This window comes from Hemitrygon akajei, chromosome 6, assembly GCF_048418815.1.
Source record: "Hemitrygon akajei chromosome 6, sHemAka1.3, whole genome shotgun sequence".
Taxonomy (NCBI): domain Eukaryota; kingdom Metazoa; phylum Chordata; class Chondrichthyes; order Myliobatiformes; family Dasyatidae; genus Hemitrygon; species Hemitrygon akajei.
Genome location: NC_133129.1, coordinates 41130759 through 41152158, shown reverse-complemented (window position 1 = coordinate 41152158; position 21400 = coordinate 41130759). Strand labels below are relative to the sequence as shown.

General features: G+C 38.3%; 1 protein-coding gene and 1 long non-coding RNA gene across 4 annotated transcripts in view; one reads left to right on the top strand and one right to left on the bottom strand.

Annotated features, from left to right (window-relative positions):
* LOC140728998 (uncharacterized) overlaps positions 1-143 on the bottom strand; it is a 33930-nt gene extending 33787 nt beyond the window's left edge. For both annotated transcript variants that reach the window (XR_012099231.1, XR_012099230.1), the window contains exon 1: positions 44-143. This is a non-coding gene — a long non-coding RNA (uncharacterized lncRNA). The remainder of the gene's footprint in view (positions 1-43) is intronic.
* Positions 124-21400, top strand: part of tent2 (terminal nucleotidyltransferase 2) — a 53320-nt gene continuing 32043 nt past the window's right edge. The window contains exons 1-5 of one of the 2 annotated variants that reach the window (XM_073048212.1): positions 124-261; positions 7218-7349; positions 8496-8609; positions 13758-13950; positions 16235-16349. In XM_073048212.1, the coding sequence (XP_072904313.1) occupies positions 7255-7349; positions 8496-8609; positions 13758-13950; positions 16235-16349 (517 nt within the window). In that variant the 5' untranslated portion in view covers positions 124-261; positions 7218-7254. Of the gene's footprint in view, positions 262-7217; positions 7400-8495; positions 8610-13757; positions 13951-16234; positions 16350-21400 lie in introns of those variants that run through there. The other variant, XM_073048214.1, reaches the window with a different exon arrangement.

Genomic DNA, 21400 nt, shown 5'->3' with positions numbered 1-21400 from the left:
TTATAACATCTTTAGCCCTAAAACGTGGAAGTTTTCAACAAACCAGAGCGTGCCACACGCAAAAGCAACCTTAGCAACGCGTTATGAAGTAGTGCGAGGCGACGTTGTTGCCTAGCGCTCCAGCTGAGCCGGATTTAACCTCTGACACGGAAGTAGAGAGGCTGACAGAGTTGGCTGGCTCTGACGTAAAGCAAAGATGAATCCGTGGAGGGGGACGAAGGCAGAAGGCCGGCGAGTGATTCAATAAGAACGCGTCAGATGGTAAGAAACAAGTTGGGGGTAAAGTGACGTCCGTGGGGTCGCCTCGGCGGGGAGTCAGAGGTTGTGCGGCCTCGGTTCCAGCCGCCGGGCACCGTGAGCTCGCGGGGCTTTTTAAAAAAAAGAAATGGGAAGTTTTTTTTTAAACTAGAATTTTGTTTTAAAAGTCACCGGCGCCGTCCGACAGAAACAAAATGGACGAAGCCCGCAGCACCTGTTAGTAGCCAGTATCTGTGAGGGGCTGGGCTGTGTTGAGAACTCGCTGGAGGTGGAAGGTTGACGCGGGCCGACCTCAGCCCTGTGGACACGCCGCTCCTCACTGATAAAGTTGTTAAACGTGGTAGTTTTCTGATGTGAAACTGTCCCCACACCCTCTTCTGCACCCACTGTGCTCATGGAAGGCGACAATAGTTGCTATTCGTATAACATGGCAAATGGTCCTTTAAAACCAAACGAGAGACATGTACAGCATTATTCAGGTGGGAATCTGAAGTTTAATAAAATATAAAATATTTAACAGGATGAGTAACATCAATGGAGAGAAATAGACCGAGGCTTTGAGATCCACGTCCTTTGGCCAATTATGAAACTGACGCCCTTCCACTACTAAACGAAAGTATCCTTTATGCTTAAAATAAGGAGGTGGTGGATTTTATCTCAGTGACTCACCGGGCTCTGCTACCATTGTGGTGCTCCCTGTTTGTAGCAAATATTGAGTAGACCGGGATACAAAGGTATCAGAAAAATTGTAGACAGCTGACCATTCCATGGACCAGGTTATGATCCATTTAGCAGGCTAAATTCCATACACTACAGGTAGATGACAAGGGATTGTTCTCATTGTCAGAAACAAATAATTTTTCATGCTTAAATTTCAGGATGTCCTGATCTGCCTGTAAGACAATTGGGAAATCAATTTTAGAATGACAATACTGTAAAAGATGTTGGCAAACAATGTCCGTGAGGAGGTAGCAAGATTCGTTGAAATTTCTGATAATCGTTCTCCAGTTGGAAGCATTTGTTTTTATGTAAGGGATTTTGTTTGGTGTAAAGGGATGTGAAATCATCTTTCAGGCAGGAATCAAAGTTGTGATGAAGTGGTCTGGGTTGGAGGAAGGTACAGTATTCCTGGAGTGTTGTCTAGGTATTACTTTTGTGTGTATGGAGTACTGTTTCAAATTCTGCTGATAATGAAAATTTTGGCAGTGTGATGAACCTGATGCAGCAGACTGGTGAAATTTACACAATCACAAAAGGATAACAGTATACCAGAAGGCTGTTTGAAACCATCTGGTGTCATTCACCTCTTTGTTGCCTGTAGCTCAATATTTTGTTTCCTTTATTGTGTATTCTGTTTCCTTTAGAATGAATCTGCTGCCTTTTCTGTCAAAACTTCATGATTTTTGAACCTGATGGTCAACAATTCCAGATATTCCAATCTATGTAACCAAAATCCCTTGTTGCAGGAATTATTTTGGTAAGCTTCTTGTGCATCCTCCCTAGGGTTTGCAAATCTCTCCCAGTTCTATGCCCAGAATTGGATATGATACTCCAATATGACCAATTCAGCATTTTATAAAAGTTCATCTTGATGTCCATGTTCTTTGACTTCATGGCTCTGTACATAGCCCAGCTTCCCTTTTAAACTTGCCCTGCCATTTTAATAACTTATGCACAATGATCTCCCAATCTTTCTGTTACATTTTAGAATTGAACCCTGTAGTTTATCTTGCCTTTCCTTTTTCTCTGGTTATCACAGCTTCCAAGTCAATTTCAGGGTCAGGGATTACTCGCTCTGTTGCCAGGGCCTGTCAGTGCTCATGCTCTTGTCTCTAAATGGTTTAGCCCAGCCTAACTGGCTTCTATACTGAACCAGGTAAGTTTGAGCATGAGAAGAAGTGAGGACATATTGCAGGCATGTGGACTGGAATGGCAAGGTCTGGTTTAGTGTTTACTTTTATGAGGAAGGGTATTTGCCTTGTATCTATCACGCAAAGATCTTGGTAAGTTTTTTTTTGCAGCGTTTGCTTGGTTTTCACCAGATCTCTAGCATGTTGCAAGTCTTGGCTTCAAATTAAATGTTTTCAATTTCATCACTAATTATTTAACTTGGCTGGCGCTGACAAGTTACCAACTTTTTTGGGAGTGAATTGAAAATAGCAGTGTGTACTTGCTAGGTTTTGCCACTAGAATGATGTCTTAATGTGGTTCTGATGGGCAGGCATTGACTGACACTAGAGTCCCAAAACTGAGCGTTCTCATGGCAAGAAAATACCAGGTGGACAGAAGAAAAATTGACAAATATTCTCCATGAATAACATCACTAGAAACTAGAGGAATTTCCATAGGCAGGCTCTTTTCTATTTTCTTCAAGATTTAAAAAAAATGCTGAGAAGAAGCTTATCCTCTTGAAAGAATTTAGAACCACAGGATATAGTAAAAGGGGTTCTTCATTTAAGACAGGAGATATTTGTTGCACAGGGTATTCAATAGGAGCATTCAAAATGGGAGTGAGCACCTTGGTTATATACATCAGGAAGAATGTGACACTTCCCAAGCTGCTTTCCCATCTTGTTCAATACCTCATTGAACAGTCTACAGAACACATTGCCATCATCAGCTCTCATAATCGGAACCAAAGCAAGTCCATCTCCACTGCAAAAGACCATGAAAAATAATTAAAATTTAAATCCCATTGTGGTTATCAAGAATTTCAAATGACTTTTTTTTAAAAAAAAATGTTCTGACACCAAATAGCCATAAAGATTTACTGATACTTATGCAATGTAATTGACTTTTTTCTACCTTTTGATCAAAGTGCTGTAAGATGCACACCTTTGATTGTCCTAGTTTCTGGACAGCAAGTTTTACTTTATTTATTTTTGAGATGCCTACTCGGCCTTTCTGGCCCTTTGAATCATGCGGCCCCAGCAACCACTGACAAACCTCATTAACTCTAACCTGTTCACGGGACAATTTACAATGGCCAATTAACCTGCCAGGTATGTCTTTGAACTGTGGGAGGAAACCAAAGTACCTGGAGAAAACCTATACATTCCACGGGGAGGATGTACAGAGACTCCTTATAGAACGGCACCAGAATTGAATTCTGAACACCAGAATACCCTGAGCTGTAATAGTGTTGTGCTAACCGCTATGCTACTGTATAAGTTGATCACAAACTGCTAGCCATCGCTTTTCATGGTGACTTTGAGAAGTCATTTGCAGCGTCCTGGACCCTTTTCACACCTCGACTGTTCATAATGTGCATTCTTTTGATACCGGTGCCTGTGCTAATGACAGATCATAAATGACGAAAAAAGCAATTGAATTACTGTAGAATACACAATAAATCTTGGTCTCCAAATTATACCTCCTTTAATACCTTATTGAAGTCAGCAATATAAACTGTAATATTAAACTTTTAATGAAATTCCAGACCACTAGCTAGCTGTTTTCTGATGATCTTTTGTCTCCATGACACCTTTCTGTCACTCAGGAAGCACCTCAGAAGCATGATTGAATAATCCTTGACAATTTAGATTCTTGCCAACATCCAGGACAAGGTGTCCATAAGAACATAAATAGGGGAAGTGGTATTCCACTTGAGCCTGCTGTGCCCTTCCAAGAGATCATTGTTGATCTAGCTTTACGATGGTTCCATTTCCCTGTCTGTTTCCCCCATAACCCTCAATTCCCCTATAAACCAAATTTGTATCTTGAACGTGGCTCAAGCTCCACAGCACTCTGTAATGGAGAATTTCTAAGGTTCATGACTTTGCAAGAAGAAATTCCTTTTCATCTCCTGTCTTAAATGGAGAATATTTTTTTAAAATCTGTCATGGTTCTTGATTTTTCCATGAGGGGAAGCATCCTCTGTATTTTATATTTAAAAAGAGAACTTCTGCCTTTTATGCAAGACACTGGAAATTTTATACACCATATCAACTAGCCAGGTTCAGATTGTTTAGTCTATTGCCACATATACTGGGTGCACACTGAAATTCTTTGCTTGTGTGAGGCTCACTGTGTAAATAGTATTTATGGTAGTAATAAATGCAATGATGTGTGCAAAACCATACAGTGGTGCAAAGGTTGTGATACAAAATAAATGCCAAAGTGACAATAATAGATTCAATAACTGAGGTAGAATTAAGAGTCTGAAAATGTGGCAGCACCATTGTAAAAGGGATATAAAAGTAGTGATGGATTCAGTAGTCTTATAGCACTGGTGCAAAAGAAGTCTGGTTCTCTGGGCTTGCAAGTTCCTAGATCTTATATTCTTTGTGTGTGTAGATACCAAAGTATTCGAAGCTGCCAACCATCATTACAGCTTCATTGATGAGGATAGATGGGGTTATTATTCGCACTTTCATCCTGCTGGTGTTAAGAGCCTTGGTGTTATTTGGACAATGTTACAAGTTCCACAATCTCTTTCCTGTATGCCGTCTTATTACTGTTTATTAAGCCTATGACAGTGATGTTATTGATGAACTTAAAGATATTTTGAGTTGGCCCTGTATCAAGCCATGCAATCATGGATATACAGGAAGTAGAATGGGGACTAAGCATGCAAATGTGAGGTGCATCAGTGTTGAGAGAGTGGATAAAATGTTATGATCAATTCTAAGTGACTGATGTCTGCTGGTCAGGATGTCTAAAAGTCAGTTGCAGGTGGGGAACCGCAAAGTGCAAGAGTTTGGAGATGAGTTTATTTGGTATTATGATGTTGAAGCTGACATTTGTGTTCATATTGTTGAGGTATCCCAAAGGTGAATGTAGTGTGAGGAAGATGGCTTCTTCTGTTGGCTTATTTTTCTTCCATAAACAGTGCAAGGGGTCTACATTGTCTGGCACTGGTGTGGGTTGTTATCAATTTCTCAGACCACATTATGTTGATGTTAGAGCTACTGGTTGGTAGTCATTGATACAGAACACAATGCTCCTTAAGGACTGGAGTAATAGAGGTTTCATTGAAGCATATGGGAGAATAGATCATTGAAGTGAGAGGTTGGCAGATATCAGCAAATGTGATGGTCAGCTGATTGCACTTATTTCAGAACCTGTACTGGGACTCCATTTGGACTGAATGCTTTCTGAGAGTTTATCTTTGTGTAAGTAGATTGGATTTTTGCTACTGAGATGTAAGGGCAGAGCCAACAGGAGATGAGGGGATGTACCTTGTTGGAACCTTGTTTGCCTTCTCAAAACGGGCACAAAAGGCATTGAACTCATCCGGTAGAGATGTTTCATTGTCAGAGCCTGTGATGGTATTTGGGCCCTGCCCTGATTGAAATGAGCTTCTCACTTGCTCTAATGTTCTCTCTTGGAAATCTGTTCAATTCATTTTTCCCAAGTCATTATTAAACTCTCCATTTACCATTGCTTTATTTCTGTGCCATTAGTTTACTGCTGACCCCTGTTTCTTGCCCTTAGAAAAGTTAATGATCTAAATCTCTTATAAATCAAATTTAGCAGTTTGCAAAACTGAAGCCATCCCTGTTTGGCTCTTGTCAGCTCCAATAGGTTTTCGTTTGTAGCTCAAAGTCAAGCTGAAATTAGTGACTAGTCATTTTAGGTAGCCCTTATTTCAATACAAAGTTTTGGACTGGGAATCAAAGGATGTAGGATTTGTCTAGGAAATTGGCAGTGTGGTAAAAGATCAGTTATTATCATAATGAAGAAGCAAATGCAAATAGATTAATCCTGCTTGTGTTTCTTATTATGTTCCTAATCATACATCTGGTTTGTGATCTAGATTTTTGTTTTGCATGGGGAAACAATGTTCTCTCTGCTCCCAGACTGCAATCCTTCTCCTGGAATCTTTATACTGTATTGTGGTTTTAATTCCCAAACACTCTTGACATTTCTGACCAAGTACTACTTAATTCAGACTTCTGAGATCAGTTTTATTTTGAATTCCTACTAAATACCATATTCTCATAAAGTTCAAATCTTTGTTAGTACAAAGAATTACAATAGAATTTTACGAAAACTATACATAAATGGCAAAGACAGACAAACAAGCTATGTGCAAAAGAAGAAGAAACTGTAAATAAAAAAATACTGAGAATATGAAATGTAAAGAGTCCTTAAGTGAGCTTGTAGATTGTAGAATCAGTTCAAAGTAGTGGTGATTGAAGTTATCCACTCTTTACAGGAATCTGCTGGTTTAGGGTAATAACTGTTCCTGAACTTGGTGGTGTAGATCCTAAGGCTTCTATGTCTCCTACCTGATGGTAGTAGCAAGAACAGGGCATGGTCTGGGTGGTGGGGCTTTGATGAATGCTACTTTCTTGTGGCCGTGCTCCATGAAAATGTATTCATTGGTGGTGAGGGCTTTGCCTGTGATGGACTGTGCTGTGTTTATTACTTTTTGTCGCCTTTTTCATTCCTGGGCGTTGTTGTTTCCTTACTAGGTCGTGACCCACCTAGGTAGGATACTGTGCATCTATTTCTGCAAACTTCTAGGCAAGTAGAGGGACTGCTGTGTCTTGTGATAACACTTGCGTGCAAGATGCAGGACAGACCCTCTGATATCTAAATGCTCAAGTACTTTAAAGTTACTGACTCTCTTTACCTCCATTTCCCCCATTGAGGACTGGCTCTTTGACCTCTTCCTGCTGGAGTCGATAATGGGTTGTTTGGTTTTTGCTGACGTTGAATCAGAGGTGGTTGTTGTGGTACCACTCAACCAGATTTTCAGTCTCCCTCCATATGCCAATTCATCACCACCTTTGATTCGGCCAACAGCAGCAATGTCATCAGCAAACTTAAATATGGCATTGAGCTGTACTTAGCCACATGATGATAACTGTAAAGTGAGTAGAGCCTAACTAATGGTTACTGCCTTGTGATTTTAATCTGTTTTGTTTTCATTTCTATCCCCTTTATTTGCTTTTTTTGGCATGATATTTGATTAGTGGTGAATTCAGCAGTTTTGTTCTTTTGTTTTCTAGGTGAAGATTTAAATGTTCACTTCAAGTAAAGAAGAGCATGTTCCCTAATTCCAATCTGGGTCGTCCACCCTTTTCTCCTGCCCTCTTTTCACAGCAACAGTTCATCAATGCTCACAACTTCAGGAATACAACGTGAGTGCGGCAGGATTCCACTGATGGATCTTCTCATATTTTAATAGCCGGTGCACACATTTTAATTCCCTTATCGTATATTATTACTTTGTATTTTACTTATGAAATAATTAGAAAAGCCACCTGAGTTTAATTACTTTAGGGCAGTGACATTAACTTGTATTGGAAACTGCAAGTTCTGTTGGTAATCAATATTGAAATTTGCAAAAGAGGGAGAATCTGCAGATGCTGGAAGTCCAAGCAAAAAAAAACACAAAATGCTGAAGGAACTCAGCAGGCCAGGCAGCACTTATCGAGAAAAGTACAGGCAATGTCTTGGCCTGAAACGTCGACTGTACTTTTTTTCCATAGATGCTGCCTAGCCTGCTGAGTTCCGCCAGTATTTGGTGTGTATTGCTTGAAATTCGCAGTATGTTGGTGAGCAAAGTGCTCAAGCTCCTGTTCAGTTATTTGGATGATCTTTATTTCGAATAAAGTAAGACTCATTTTGAGAGTGCATGTATTGCCTGGACAGTTTTGAAAATACTGCCTCATTTTGGTTGGCTACTGCCGGTGTGCCTTAGAACTTAGCATTGAGAGTAATAACTGATTATTTAGTCAGCTTCTGCCTTGATCTGAGTTGTTCCCCCTCACATTTATAGTAACAATATTCTGATTTATGAAAAAGAATCTAACTAGTGTGATTCTCTGCTAGTCTAAAAGTACTTCTGATTAAAGCAGTTGCATTTAATATTCCAATTCTAATTTGTGTAGAAGTCGAATGTTCAGGACAGAAATAAGCCATTCAGTCAAATCATTCCATGAAGGAGTTTTAACTTCCTTTATTTTGCTTTGTTAGCATGCCTGTTTGTTCCCTCCTTTGTATGCAAATATAACTTTCATTCAAAGGACAGCAAGATGCTGATTAATTCCCTTTACTTTCCAACTAAAGACTTTTGTTTTTGAATTTTCTTATGGTTTTCTTCCTTAATATTGATGGGTTCTAGAAATGCCCTTTGGGGCAAAGGGATATGTTCTCATAATGTCTACTCTATCAAAATCTCTTAACTTTTTGGGTGCGGTGTAGAGGTTTCAATATATTTTTTAAATGTGTAAACAAATACAAGTAATTTATCTAATTTTAAAAATACATTTATTTATTTGCAGCCTTTCCGGTACCATTCTGGCGGGAGTCGTTGCTCCGCAATCACCACGGGTGTGGCCCTTCAGTAATATGTGCCCTAACTTTTCACTGGCTGTGCCCAGTAATCATGGCAGGAAGTAAGTTTTGTTCAGTTTATATCTTGTATTTTTTTAAACTACTGTACCTCAATGAAAAGTACAGCCCTTGAAAGGATGATGAATTTTAAGATGAGGAGTTTTGGGGAGGTTGGATCAGAGAAGTAGATTTATTATGGTAAATTCCTGAGAACATGTATCAGAGTCTGGATGTTAAGGGAGCTGAAGAATCAGCAAGGGGTATTTTCAAGAGGATTAGTGGATGTTTTTATATAATTTTCTATTGTGTTCCAGTTTTTCTTGGGTTTTGGAGGACGTGAGAAAGGCTAATGTAACAATGTTGAGAAGACGAGTGGGGCAGCTTGATTTTGATGGCAGATTTTTTGTTTTATTGGGATGATATTAAATGCTATTTGAAAGGTATGAATTAAAGGAAGTATCATGCCTTTTTTGAGTGACAAGTCATGTTTGACTATTTGCATAAGAAAATGTTGGGAAAACTTGACAGTTCAGGGAATGTCTATGAAGAAAGTAGTGTTAATAATTCAGGGCAGTGATCTGTAATCAGAATGAGTTTGATGTACTTGCTATAAATACTTTGAATACTTAAGAGTGAGGATTGGAGTGATTGAAATATTTGGTGTTTAATACTTGTGAAATCTATGTAAAATACAAGATCTTGTGATGGATTGGCCAGATAACTAATATTGGAATTAATGATGGATAAACAATTTTTGTCTGATTGTGTTAAAAATCAACTCTATGTAAAAGGGAAAACATAATAGTCATAGAGTTGACTACACAGAAGAGCTTTTTTTTCCATCTAGTTTTACATCTCCTTATCATGGAAACAGACTTTGCCTATCTACTCTATTTCTCTTATAATTTTATATAATTCTGTCATGTCATCTGGCAGCCTGCAGAGAAAATACACAGCTATCCAATTTTGTTCTGACAATACATGCCCTCTAAGCCAGGTACCATCTTGTGAATCTTTTCTGCACCCTCTCTAGCTTAATCACATATCTCCTATAGTTTACAACCAGAACTGCACACTATACTCCAAGTGCAGCCTAATAATCATTTTGTACAACTGTGACGGATGTCTCAACTCTTACACTTGGTGTATTATATATCTTCCTCACCACCACTATGCCTATCCATGTTGCCATTTTCAGGGGAGCTCTGTCATTGAATCCCAAGGTCTTTCAGTTCAGCTACAACCTCTGGGGCACGATGATTCACTATGCACATCTTGGCCTAGTTTAACTTGCATAATGCATCACTTTATCTGAATTCTGATGATGCATAATCATCTGAATTAAATTCCACCTGCCCTTCCCTGCTAGTTGATCTACAGTATATCTTTCATTGTCTATCTTACCAATTTCTGTCATCTACTTGTCATGTTATCTCATCCAAATCATCAATACATGCAAGGAACAACAAAGGTCTTGGCGGTGATTCTTGTAGCTTACCATTGCTCACAGCCTTCCGATCTGAAAAACAATACTGCATTACCACTCTGATTCCTACCCACCAAGTCAATTTTGCATCCAATTTCTAACCTACCATGTAGGACCTTGTCAAAAACTTTACTAATGTCCATGTGATTTCCACCACCTGCCCTTGTAAATCCTATTGGTCACCTCTTCAATTAACAAAAAAAAACTCAACCAAATTTGTGAGACATAATTTTCCACACTCAAAGCCATTAATGATTTCCCATGAGGGATGACCAGATAAGATTCAGATTCAGTTTATTGTCACTTAGAAACCACAAATGCAATGCAGTTAAATAATGAGACCACGTTCCTCCAGAATGATATCACAAAAGCATGTGACAAAACAGACTACACTAGAAAATCCGCATAACGTTTGGCAATCCCCAATCCAGAGTCCGGAGAGGCTGCTGTGTATTAATATCACGCTACCGTCTTAGCGCGTTCCCCGGAAAGGAGCTCCAAATCCACCAGACAAACAAGACCAAAAATTAAAGCTACAAGACCTGCACAAAACCACATAGTTACAACAGTGCAAACAATAGCATAATTGATAAAAAACGTCCAAAGATGTTAAAGGACTATAAGTTCAAAAGAAATCGCCACACAGTTTCCGCAAGTCCCCAGGGTCCCGACAGACTTGCCATCCCACGCCGGTGGCAGAAGGGAATACCCCCGCTATGGACTTCCACGGCACCGCCCGACCCAGCCTCGCAGACGCAGCACACACCGAAAGCGACCTGACCGCAGCGGACTCCGAGTCCGTCGAACCTCCGAGCCTCCGACCATCCCCTCCGGCACAGCTTCTCCGAGCACCATCCTCTGCCGAGCGTATTAAGACGGCCCCGCCAACGGCCATCGGCAACGCGACCCCGAGGACTGGGGGCCTGTTCTTCCCAGCAGAGTCCCGGACCTCACAGCAGCAATGAAGAAGGTCTTCCTGGAGATTTCCCGATGTTCCTCCGTGCTCCCACGTCCGTTTTCAATTGATTATGATTGCGCACGGCACCCCACTTCACAAATAACAGATAATCAGCTCCGGAGTGGCCGCTGCAAGCTGCGTCGCTCCGCCATCTTGGAATTTCAGTTATAAATTTCTTTAAGGGATTAGAGAGGGGAAAAAATCATCCAGTGCACAATGGCCTTGAACTCACTAAAAGTTGGTAGAGATAGAGGCTGTTGTTTTATGATGTATATGGATGTGCTCTTGAAGTAAAATCACATGGACCAATAGGTGGAAATTGGATGTCGCTGATTTTTTTCTTTATCAAATTGCACATAAATGATAATCCAAATACTCTAAAATAAAATTTGATTTCTGTGCCCAGCTTTTCACTTTATTGAGTATCTGCTTTTAAAATATTACAAATTAGGTTGTTTTCTATTATACACATCTGTTATCAGCCAAGTGTGGCAAATGATGAATTGTTGGCAACTTAAAGGAGCACTAGGAAAGAGTTGGGATATGGGCCAGTGTAGTATCAGGGTTTGTTATGTTCTGTTAAGGTTACTATTTGCAAACAGCTTGTATGCTACCGTTACAGTACTTTGCAGTATGTGCTGTAACTTTCAGTAGCGTAAAAAGGAAACAAACTTGATAAATTTCTTGTGCTCAAATCCAATATTCAAACTGATGATAAACACAATGGAGCATTAACAGAAGACATAAAGCATTTAGCCCATCAAGTCTGTTATGCCATTCCATCATGGTTGATTTATCATCCTCTTCAACCACCATTCTTCTGCCTTCGCCCCGTAGCCTTACTAATCAAGAACCTATCAAAACTCCACTTTAAATATTCTTGTTAATTGGGCCACTTGTTAGTCGCGGAGTTATTTATTTGGGACAACTAAAGAACAGAATCTAAATTAAGAAAACAGCTTAATTGGGGCAGGAGACATGTCAAACAGTTTCTGCCTAACATTTGTTGCGGTCACTTGTGTGGCTGTTAGACACCACACCAGGCCGAGAGCGATCAGCTTTTAAATAGTGTTAGCTGTGTGTGTTTGTGTTCAAAAAGCAATGATTTTTTTCACTGCTAGTTAGTAAGAAATAAGCAATTATGACAATTTGGAACTATTTTGCTCACCGCTGTTTAAAGCATTCAGGCATGGAGATGCCAAAAATGGCTGGGAGTGAAAATAAAACAATTTCACCACTTCAATGAGTTAGAAATTGTGGAGGTATTGAGAATCATCTTGAATGTTACAATGAAAATGAAGATTGGAGGATACAGTCTTCAAAAGCATTGTATGAAGGCAGTCCATTATCTGCACTAGATGTTTGCACTGATTTTGTTCACTTACAGTCAGTCAAAAGAACATAGCAGATGAATTCCTTTGTTTTGTAACTATTGAGAACTAACACACAGTTTTATAGTACTGTAGTAGTGTTCTAATTTATTCTGTATTTCATTTAAAGATAAATTGTTACTCAGTTAAATGGTGGTTTGTCATTTTATATACCTTTTTAACTATTTCCATGAAACCAGCTAATTGGGGCAGCTGCTTAATTGAGCCAAAATATACTAGGCCCAATGTATCCCAATTACTTGGAATTCACTGTATGCCCAATGACTTTGGTCAATAGCTGTATGTAGCAATGAATTCCACAGATTCACCACCATCTGGCTAAAGAAATTCCTCCTTATCTGAAGCCCTAATATTCTGAGGCTGTGCCCTTTAATCCTGGACTCTCCCACTATAGGAAATATCTTCTCTACATTCACTTTATCTAGACCTTCCAATATTTGATAGGTTTCAAGCCCCAGAGCCTTCAAATGCTCCTCATACATTAACCTTTTAATTCCTGGGATTATTCTTTTAAATCTTCACTAGACCTTTTCCCAATATCCGTGCATCCTATCTTAGATAAGGGGTCCAAAACTGCTCACAATGCTTCAAATGCGGTCTGACCGATACCTTATAAAGCCTCAACATCATACCTTGGTTTTATATTCTAGTCCTCTTGAAATGAATTCTAACATTGCATTTGCCTTTTTTTACCACCAACTCAACCTGCAAGTTAACTTTAGTGAATCCTGCATTAGAACTCCGAAATCCCTTTGTACCTCTGATTTCTGAATTTTCAATCTGTTTAGAAAATCACTTACACTTTTATCCCTTCTGCCAAAGTGCATGACCATGCACTTCCTGACACTGTGTTCCATCTGCTGCCACTTTGCCCATTCTCCTAATCTAAGTTGTCCTGTAGCCTCTGCTTCCTCAACACAACTTGCCCCTCTGCCTATCAATATCATTGTACTGTCCATAAACTTGGCCACAAAGCCACCAATTCCATCATCCAAATCATTGACGTACTCTATAATGTGAAAAGAAGTGCTCCCAACACTGACTCTTGTAGAACACCACTTGTCACTAGCAGCTAACCAGAAAAGACCCCCTTTATTCTCACTCTATTCCTCCTGCCAATTAGACATTATTCTAATATTTCTAATATTCTGCTAATATTCTTCCTGTAATGCTATGGCCTCTTATCTTGTTTAGCAGCTTTATTTGCAACACCTTGTCAAACATTGCTCACTGGCTTCAAGTTATATTTATACATCTGAAATAGTAAGTTTCTGGCTTTCCTGTCAATACTAGTGAAATTGTGAACTTCAAAGGTATGGATTTAATTTTAAATGTCTAATAATCTAATGCACAAGAAATCTAATATGAATTACAGGCGAAGAAATGATGACCAGAGCAGTCCTTATGAAGTTAAGCGCCAACGGTTTCAGTCACCATCTTCTCAACCATCTGGCAGATCAGTGCCTTTTCTAGTTGACCACAGGAATTCTGTACCTTCACTTGGAATATCAGCTCTGCTTCCACTTGCTGAGTTTCCACAAAATTCACTCAAAGGGACTGGAGATAAGGTATTGATTCAGTTATAAATATTATAGTAACATGCTACTCAATACTGAAGAAGATGTGCTAGAATTGACTGGAAGGCATTAACATATTTTGGAAAATTCCGTTTTACAGTCTGATTTTTTTTTTAAAAAGGCAACCTTGTTTGCACAGGAAATCTGATTTTTATGGAGGGTGTATCTGGTAAACAAAATTATATTTGAATAGCTGTAGGTTAGATTGGAGCCAGATTTATTCTAATCTCTTCATTGTACTCTAAAAGTGATAAAAACATTTTTAAAAAATATTCAAGTTAGACATCGGTTTTTCAGGAGAGAAATTCAGATTTAATGTTTCAGATAATTGATTTTTCATAAGAACAAAAAAAAGATTTTAATCAAGTGTTGAAGTACAGAGAAAGATGAAAGGAAAGAACAATTAGAAATTCCAGTATAGGGTGGAAGACATTAAATGACAGCAGAGATGATGGTGTAGATAAGAAATGGTTTCTTTATTCAAAAGACAGGAGGTGTAAATGGAGCAACATTGGGAAATTCGTGCTCTGGATTTCCAGCATCTGCAGAATCTCTTGTTTAAGTGCAAATGCAAAAGGCAGACTAGAAATTTGGAATTGATGAGTCCAGAAGGTCTTACTGAGAGATTATATTCCTTGAGCTTGCATCAAGTTTTATTGGAATGATGCAGGAAGGTGGTAACAGAGAGATTAAAATGGGATTTATTTTTATTTGACAATCAACCAAGAAGTTATTGGAGACAAAAGCTGTATTGAAAGTTGTTATTAGAGGGATAATGCTTGAAGTTGCAGGTTCAAAAATGTATTCCTGTGATGTTTATAAGACTTTCATTTGTAACTGCCTTAAGTTTTCATTTTGTTTTCAGGAATGTTTCTTTAGTAACTGCCACATTGGCCTCTACTTCTGGCCAAAACCTGGTGGTATCTCTTGTTCTTGTTAAAATGGGTTGAATTGCTGTGTCATTTTTAAACAACTACATTTTTAATACCCATTTTTCTTGACATCTATATTGCATTTTAACTGAAAAATTCTCAAGCTCCTTTCTAGATGTCAATGTACTAAGTTTATTTTGTCTTATTAAAAACAGTATTATAATTGGATAATGTTACTGAAAACCACACCATTCGTAACAAGTAGGATGAGATGGGGTAGGGTCCAGTCATGTTTTTAGGACTAAAGATTCTTTGTGTCGTAGTGGATGTGGAATTAAAATTTCAGATTGTATGTCATAAGGACACAGATGGTGATCAAGTGAATGTAATTGAAACTGCAGCTGGTGACAGTATACAGTTATTGGATAAAGGTGAGAAAGACAGTTATAACCAAGAGGATGAGAAACATTTATTTAGTTAATGAGATACAGTGCAGAATAGCCCTTCTGGCCCTTCGAGCTGCACCGCCCAACAATTCCCCTGATTTAAACCTAGCCTAGTCACGGGACAATTTATAATAATCAATTAACCTATTAACCATTATGTCTTTAGACTGTGGGAGGGAACCGGAGCACCCGGACGAAACCCACATGGTCATGAGGAGAACGTACAAACTTCTTACCAGCAGTGGCAGGAATTGAACCCCAGTTGTCTGTCCTGTAAAGCGTTGTGCCAACCACTAGACCACTGTGGAATGATAATGTATCATGACTATAAGCAGATAATGATTAGCAACTTTGGTTAGGGTCACTTTGGTACAGTGATTAACTGTACCAAAAGATGTAGATATGGGAAATAACAGAATCTTGGATTGATATCTGTAAAGAGAAAAGTGGTGATATCATTTATAAGTAACAATTTAAATTTTAATCAGAAAGCTATTTCTTTTGAATATACTTAGCACGTCAGGCTGCGTCTATGAAAAGGAATAAAGAGTTAACATTTTGGGCTGTGACCCTAATCAGGTCAGTTGACTCTTTATCCGTTCCATAGCTGCCACCTGACTTGCTGAGTTTTTCCAGTATTCTCTTGTATTTTATTGGATATCTTTGCATTACTACATATGCTTCCAATTATCTTTAATTTTCAAATCAATTATTTTGTTAAGTTTAGAGTTGACTGGAAATTTTAAATCTATCATTTTGTTTTAGTAATGTTGTCTATTTGAAAAGTTCCAGAGAATATTTATAAGCACAGTTAAAGAATCTCTAATTACTATGGTAGATTATTTACAGTTTAACAAATGATTCAAGAGAAAATCTTTGCAACAAATTGCATTTTTAAGTTAAATGTAATTGTGGTTATTTGGAGATGAGATTTAATATTTTGAGGTTTTTTTGCAGTTGAGTCAACAAATTTTGGATCTCTTCTGTAATTGCCAACAACAGTCGATTGATCTGGAAAAAAAGGATCTATGCAGAACTCAAATCCAGAGAGAAATCCAGCGAATTTTTCCACGTAAGTTAAATTTCTGGCTGTTGGTTCATTGACAGGGTTTTCTAAGTGAACTGTAAAGAGTGCTGTTTTATGGTTGGGAGCCCAGATTATGAGATTAGGAAACAATGATGCATTCTGCAACTTCTATTTTACAATTTGTAGTCAGGCTGATTGGGTAAGGAGCATTTTGGGGAGGAAGTCCAACAAGCTGACTTTAAGAGTAGTTGGGTCTAGTAAGATTGAAGCAGAGTTTGAATATGTATTAACTAAGAGGAAAGCAACAATAATTGGGTGGTGGCATGGGGTTGGTTAGTAAGGTGTTGTGTTTCATTCAGGGAGTGAACCACTCACTGGATGATGTTTGGGCAATGTAGGGATCTTGTTGGGTAGCTTTGCAGTCTAGTGGAAGTGTCCCTTTTTCTCCTGGCTGATCAGTAGCTTAAAAGCAAATTACCTCATTGATTTGGGTCTTCTCTCCTCTTTTTACCTGCTGGATTCCTGAGACCCAGGAAACTATTTAAAAACAGTGTATGATTCTACATCAAAGGGATTTGGTGTTCAAGTACTATTTAAATGACTAGCACATCTGATGTGAACAGTTTGCTCAGGTTCCTTAATCTGCACCTGTTTCAGATGGAAGTCTGCAGATTGGATTCCTGTTTCAGAATTTAAATGATCTGATCAAAAATTAATTTTGGGAATTCAGTTTCAGCTCATTGTGTTCTCATTAATAGGTAAATTACTATAATTAAAACTTCTCTGTTGTGGTTTTCAACTTTTAACCAAAGCAATTTTTTTTTCTTTAAAAGGGTAATTTCTGAACAATGTCCCTCAAAGTTGAATAAAAGTCCTAAGTTACTTGACTATACTATATGCTAGTGTAATGTTTAAATTATGAGAGTAACAGATTTCTGATCATTCTTCCAAAGATCAAAATTTAAATCCAATCATAGCAAATGTGGAATTTATGTTTAAGTAACTAAGTTTTCAAAACAGAACTGAAAAAATCTACTTCACCAGCAGTAGCCATTTTACAACACTGAACTGCTGTAAAAGCACATCTGCTTTACTAAGGCAATCACACCTACACATAATCTGATATTGCCAATGATGTACATGTCCTGTGAACATAAAAAGGAGAAAAAAGTTAAGAACAAGAATTAATATACTAAACCACTACTTTTCTGAAAAAAATTAATGACATTTGTATATTTGTTTCTAAGTCTCAGTGTTCTCTCTCCAGTGAAGTACTTTATGATATGATAACTGCTGAAGAAGAGGAAAAGTGGCATTCACTTTACACAGCAAGATCCCACAGATAGCTAGGATGTCTGTGATGTTGGTTTGAAGGATAAATACTGTAGATACAGTATCTTTCTGCTCATCTTCTAAATTGCTTCATAGGTTCTTTACCCAAGATGACATACAGTCTTGGTTGAACATCTTCTCTGGAATGTCTGTGAGCCATTGAAATGAGGCTTTGACTTTAAGCTTGGTGTTGAAGGAATTGCATTACTAATAGTTTAGATCTTATGAACCTTGGGTACTTAAACTGATAAAACTGTTGCTTTTAATTTTGCTCTTTACAGTTTTGAGTTTTAATATGAAGTTCAGCTATAAATATTATAATATAATATAAATTTTCATTATGTAATGAGTCATATTCTCCAATTCATCTTGTTAATTTGAAATTAGATTTTTTCCCCTTATTGAGGGTGTACCTTGAATACTTGGGGTGCCACAAAGGCATAGTAATTAGCACAATGCTATTACAGCTCTGGACGTCGGATTCCAATTCCTGCGCCATTAGTAAGGAGTTTGTAGGTTCTCCCCATGACCATCTGGGTTTCCTTCAGGTGCCCCAGTTTCCTCCCACAGTCCAAAGACGTACCGGTACTAGCTAGTAGGTTAATTGGTCATTGTAAATTGTCCTGTGATTCGTCGTCGTGGCTATCCCTCAAGGTCGAGGATGATGGTCTCGTTCCATTTCCACAGAGCGAAGACGCCTCTGCATGTATTTGTTTAACGTGTACTTGATGTTGCACTCCAAGAAGCACACGGTACTTCACAAATCAACCTATTCCAATGGCATGGAAACCACGACGATTGCAGCTGATGGATTTGTTGCAGCCTTCATCCGCCTTCACATCTGTTGAGTTCAAAATAACTTCGCCCGCCTGTTCCACCGTTGAGGTCTTGGTTGGATTGTTCTTTGTCAGGGACCTCACCCGCGACCTTACTGCCATGGCTGACCCTACCAGGAGTATAGCTCCAGATGACATCGCTTTTCAGATCTCAGGACCACACAAGCTTCTCCACCATGACAAGGTGACAATCAATGGAGGTTGTCCTGTGATTAGGCTAGCATTAAGTAGGTGGGTTGTTGGGCAGAGCTGCTAGTTGGGCCAGAAAGGCCTGTTCTGCACTGTATCTTAAAAGAATAATAATATTAAAAGCAAATTACCAAGCATAATAAAATTATTCAAAAAGCTTGGATAATTCGTCAAATCAGTGAAAAACTTTTGAAAAGTAAGCAGTTTCTTACTAAGTTTCTAAGTAAGTACTAAGTAAGTTTCATCAGTAAATTCTGATGTTTTATTGGCATGAAACAAATCATTTGGTTTATCCATAGATGCTTCCTGACTGCAGTGTTTTCAGTAATTTTTGTTTTTATTTCTTGTTTAATGACATTGGAAGAGCTGTTAAAGATTGATCTTTCACACTAAAAAGATTTGCAATTTGGCTTGGACTTTTATCAAAAGTCACCCCTTGGATGTTCCTCCTTCCCTGCCCCCACCCTTCAAATTTTGGTCTGTTGGTTTGAAAGAAAAATGTCTCTGTTCTTCTTGATCTTAAACTGCATTTATGCTCAGTTGGAAAACACTGAGTACTGAAGATCATGTAGAATGCCCATGTTTACAACCTTCCAGCCAAGAGCTTTCCAAGGGTGTAGAAAGTGTAATTGATAATTGATTTATTATTGTTACATGTACTGAGATGCATTTAAAAGCTGTTTGCATGCTTTCTAGATGGATAATTTCATACGAAAGTATATAACCTGCAAGAGCTATGGGAAGATAGATTGAGAGATGAAGAGTTCATCTTTCCTGATGAAGGGTCTCGGCCCGAAACGTCGACTGTACTCTTTTCCATAGATGCTGCCTAGCCTGCTGAGTTCCTCCAACATTTTGTGTGTGTTGCTTGGATTTTCAGCATCTGCAGATTTTCTTTTGCTTGTGAAGAGTTCATCTTTATTGCATAAGAGGTCTACCCAAGAATAATTTGTTCAGACTTGTTTAACTTATAGAGTCAATAAATACTTCATTACTGAGAGGGTAATTTGTTCTACTCAGACTCTGACATTTTGAAAGGCAGTCCATTTTGTCCCACTCCTCGTTATTTTCTCCATAACACTCATTTTCCTTCCCTTGAGATATTGATCTAGTTTTCAGTGATGCCATTAGTTTATATCCAACTGATCAGAGAGTGCATTCCAAATCCTTCCATTTGATTCAGTAAAATAAATTCTTTTTGAAATAAAACTGTTCTATTGCCAATAAATAATAAATCTGATTTTTTTTGTCCATTTGTTGGAAATGTAACTATTAATTTAACCTATCATTTCAAGTAACTGATGTTTATTTCATCCTTGAACAGAAGGATGTAATCAATGTAATAGCTGTATTCCTATTATTATGTTATTTATGTGTAGTCAGAAGAAATTGCAGTGCTTTTGGTTGTATTAATGATAGCTGGTTATGTGAAATTAACTGACAGTTTTATGGCATTATTATTATAAAGTTAAATTCTTGGTCTTTTATTTGCTGTTAATCACAGGATAGAATTTCCAGTGCTGTGTTAATCTGGAAGTTTAACTGAAAATAATCCAGTTACCCATGCATATTTAAGTTTGGATTTTTCTGCCAAGTCCTTAAATGTAGAAGCAGTGGAAGTCAGTACTGGGCATAAGGAAGTGTGCTTGGACCCTCTATTCCTTAATTAAAATATGAAAATAAAGCTTTAAGACATCAATTATTAGTGCACTTTGGGTGCATCGTGTTTCAGGGCATGTGAAAACTTTTCAATTTTTAATGGGACGGTTACTGTTGCCATGAAAGTTGTCATGTAATACTGGTGCATTTGTGTCCTTGACAATTTACAGTGGCATGCAAAAGTTTGGGCACCCCGGTCAAAATTTCTGTTACTGTGAATAGTTAAGTGAGCAGAAGATGAACTGATCTCCAAATGTCATAAAGTTAAAAGATGAAACATTCTTTTCAACATTTTAAGCAAGATTAGTGTATTTGTTTTGTACAATTTTAGAGTGGGAAAAAGAAAGAAGGAGCATGTGAAAGTTTGGGCACCCCAAGCGATTTGAGCTCTCAGATAACTTTTACCAAGGTCTCAGACCTTAATTAGCTTGTTAGAGCTATGGCTTGTTCACAGTCATAGTTGGGAAAGGCCAGGTGATGCAAATTTCAAAGCCTTATAAATATCCTGACTCCTCAAACCTTGTCCCAACAATCAACAGCCATGGGCTCCTCTAAGCAGCTGCCTAGCACTCTGAAAATTAAAATAAATGATGCCCACAAAGCAGCAGAAGGCTATAAGAAGATAGCAAAGCTTTTTCAGGTAGCCGTTTCCTCAGTTTGTAATGTAATTAAGAAATGGCAGTTAATAGGAACGGTGGAGGTCAAGTTGAGGTCTGGAAGGCCAAGAAAACTTCCCAAGAGAACTGCTCGTAGGATTGCTAGAAAGGTAAATCAAAACCCCTGTTTGACTGCAAAAGACCTTCAGGAAGATTTAGCAGACTCTGGAGTGGTGGTGCACTGTTCTGCTGTGCAGCGACACCTGCACAAATATGACCTTCATGGAAGATTCATCAGAAGAAAACCTTTCCTGCATCCTCACCACAAAATTCAGCATCAGAAGTTTGCAAAGGAACATCTAAACAAGCCTTTTGTATTTTGGAAACAAGTCCTACGGACTGATGAAGTTAAAATAGAGCTTTTTGGCCGCAGTGAGCAAAGGTATGTTTGGAGAAAAAACCTCCAATTTCATGAAAAGAACAC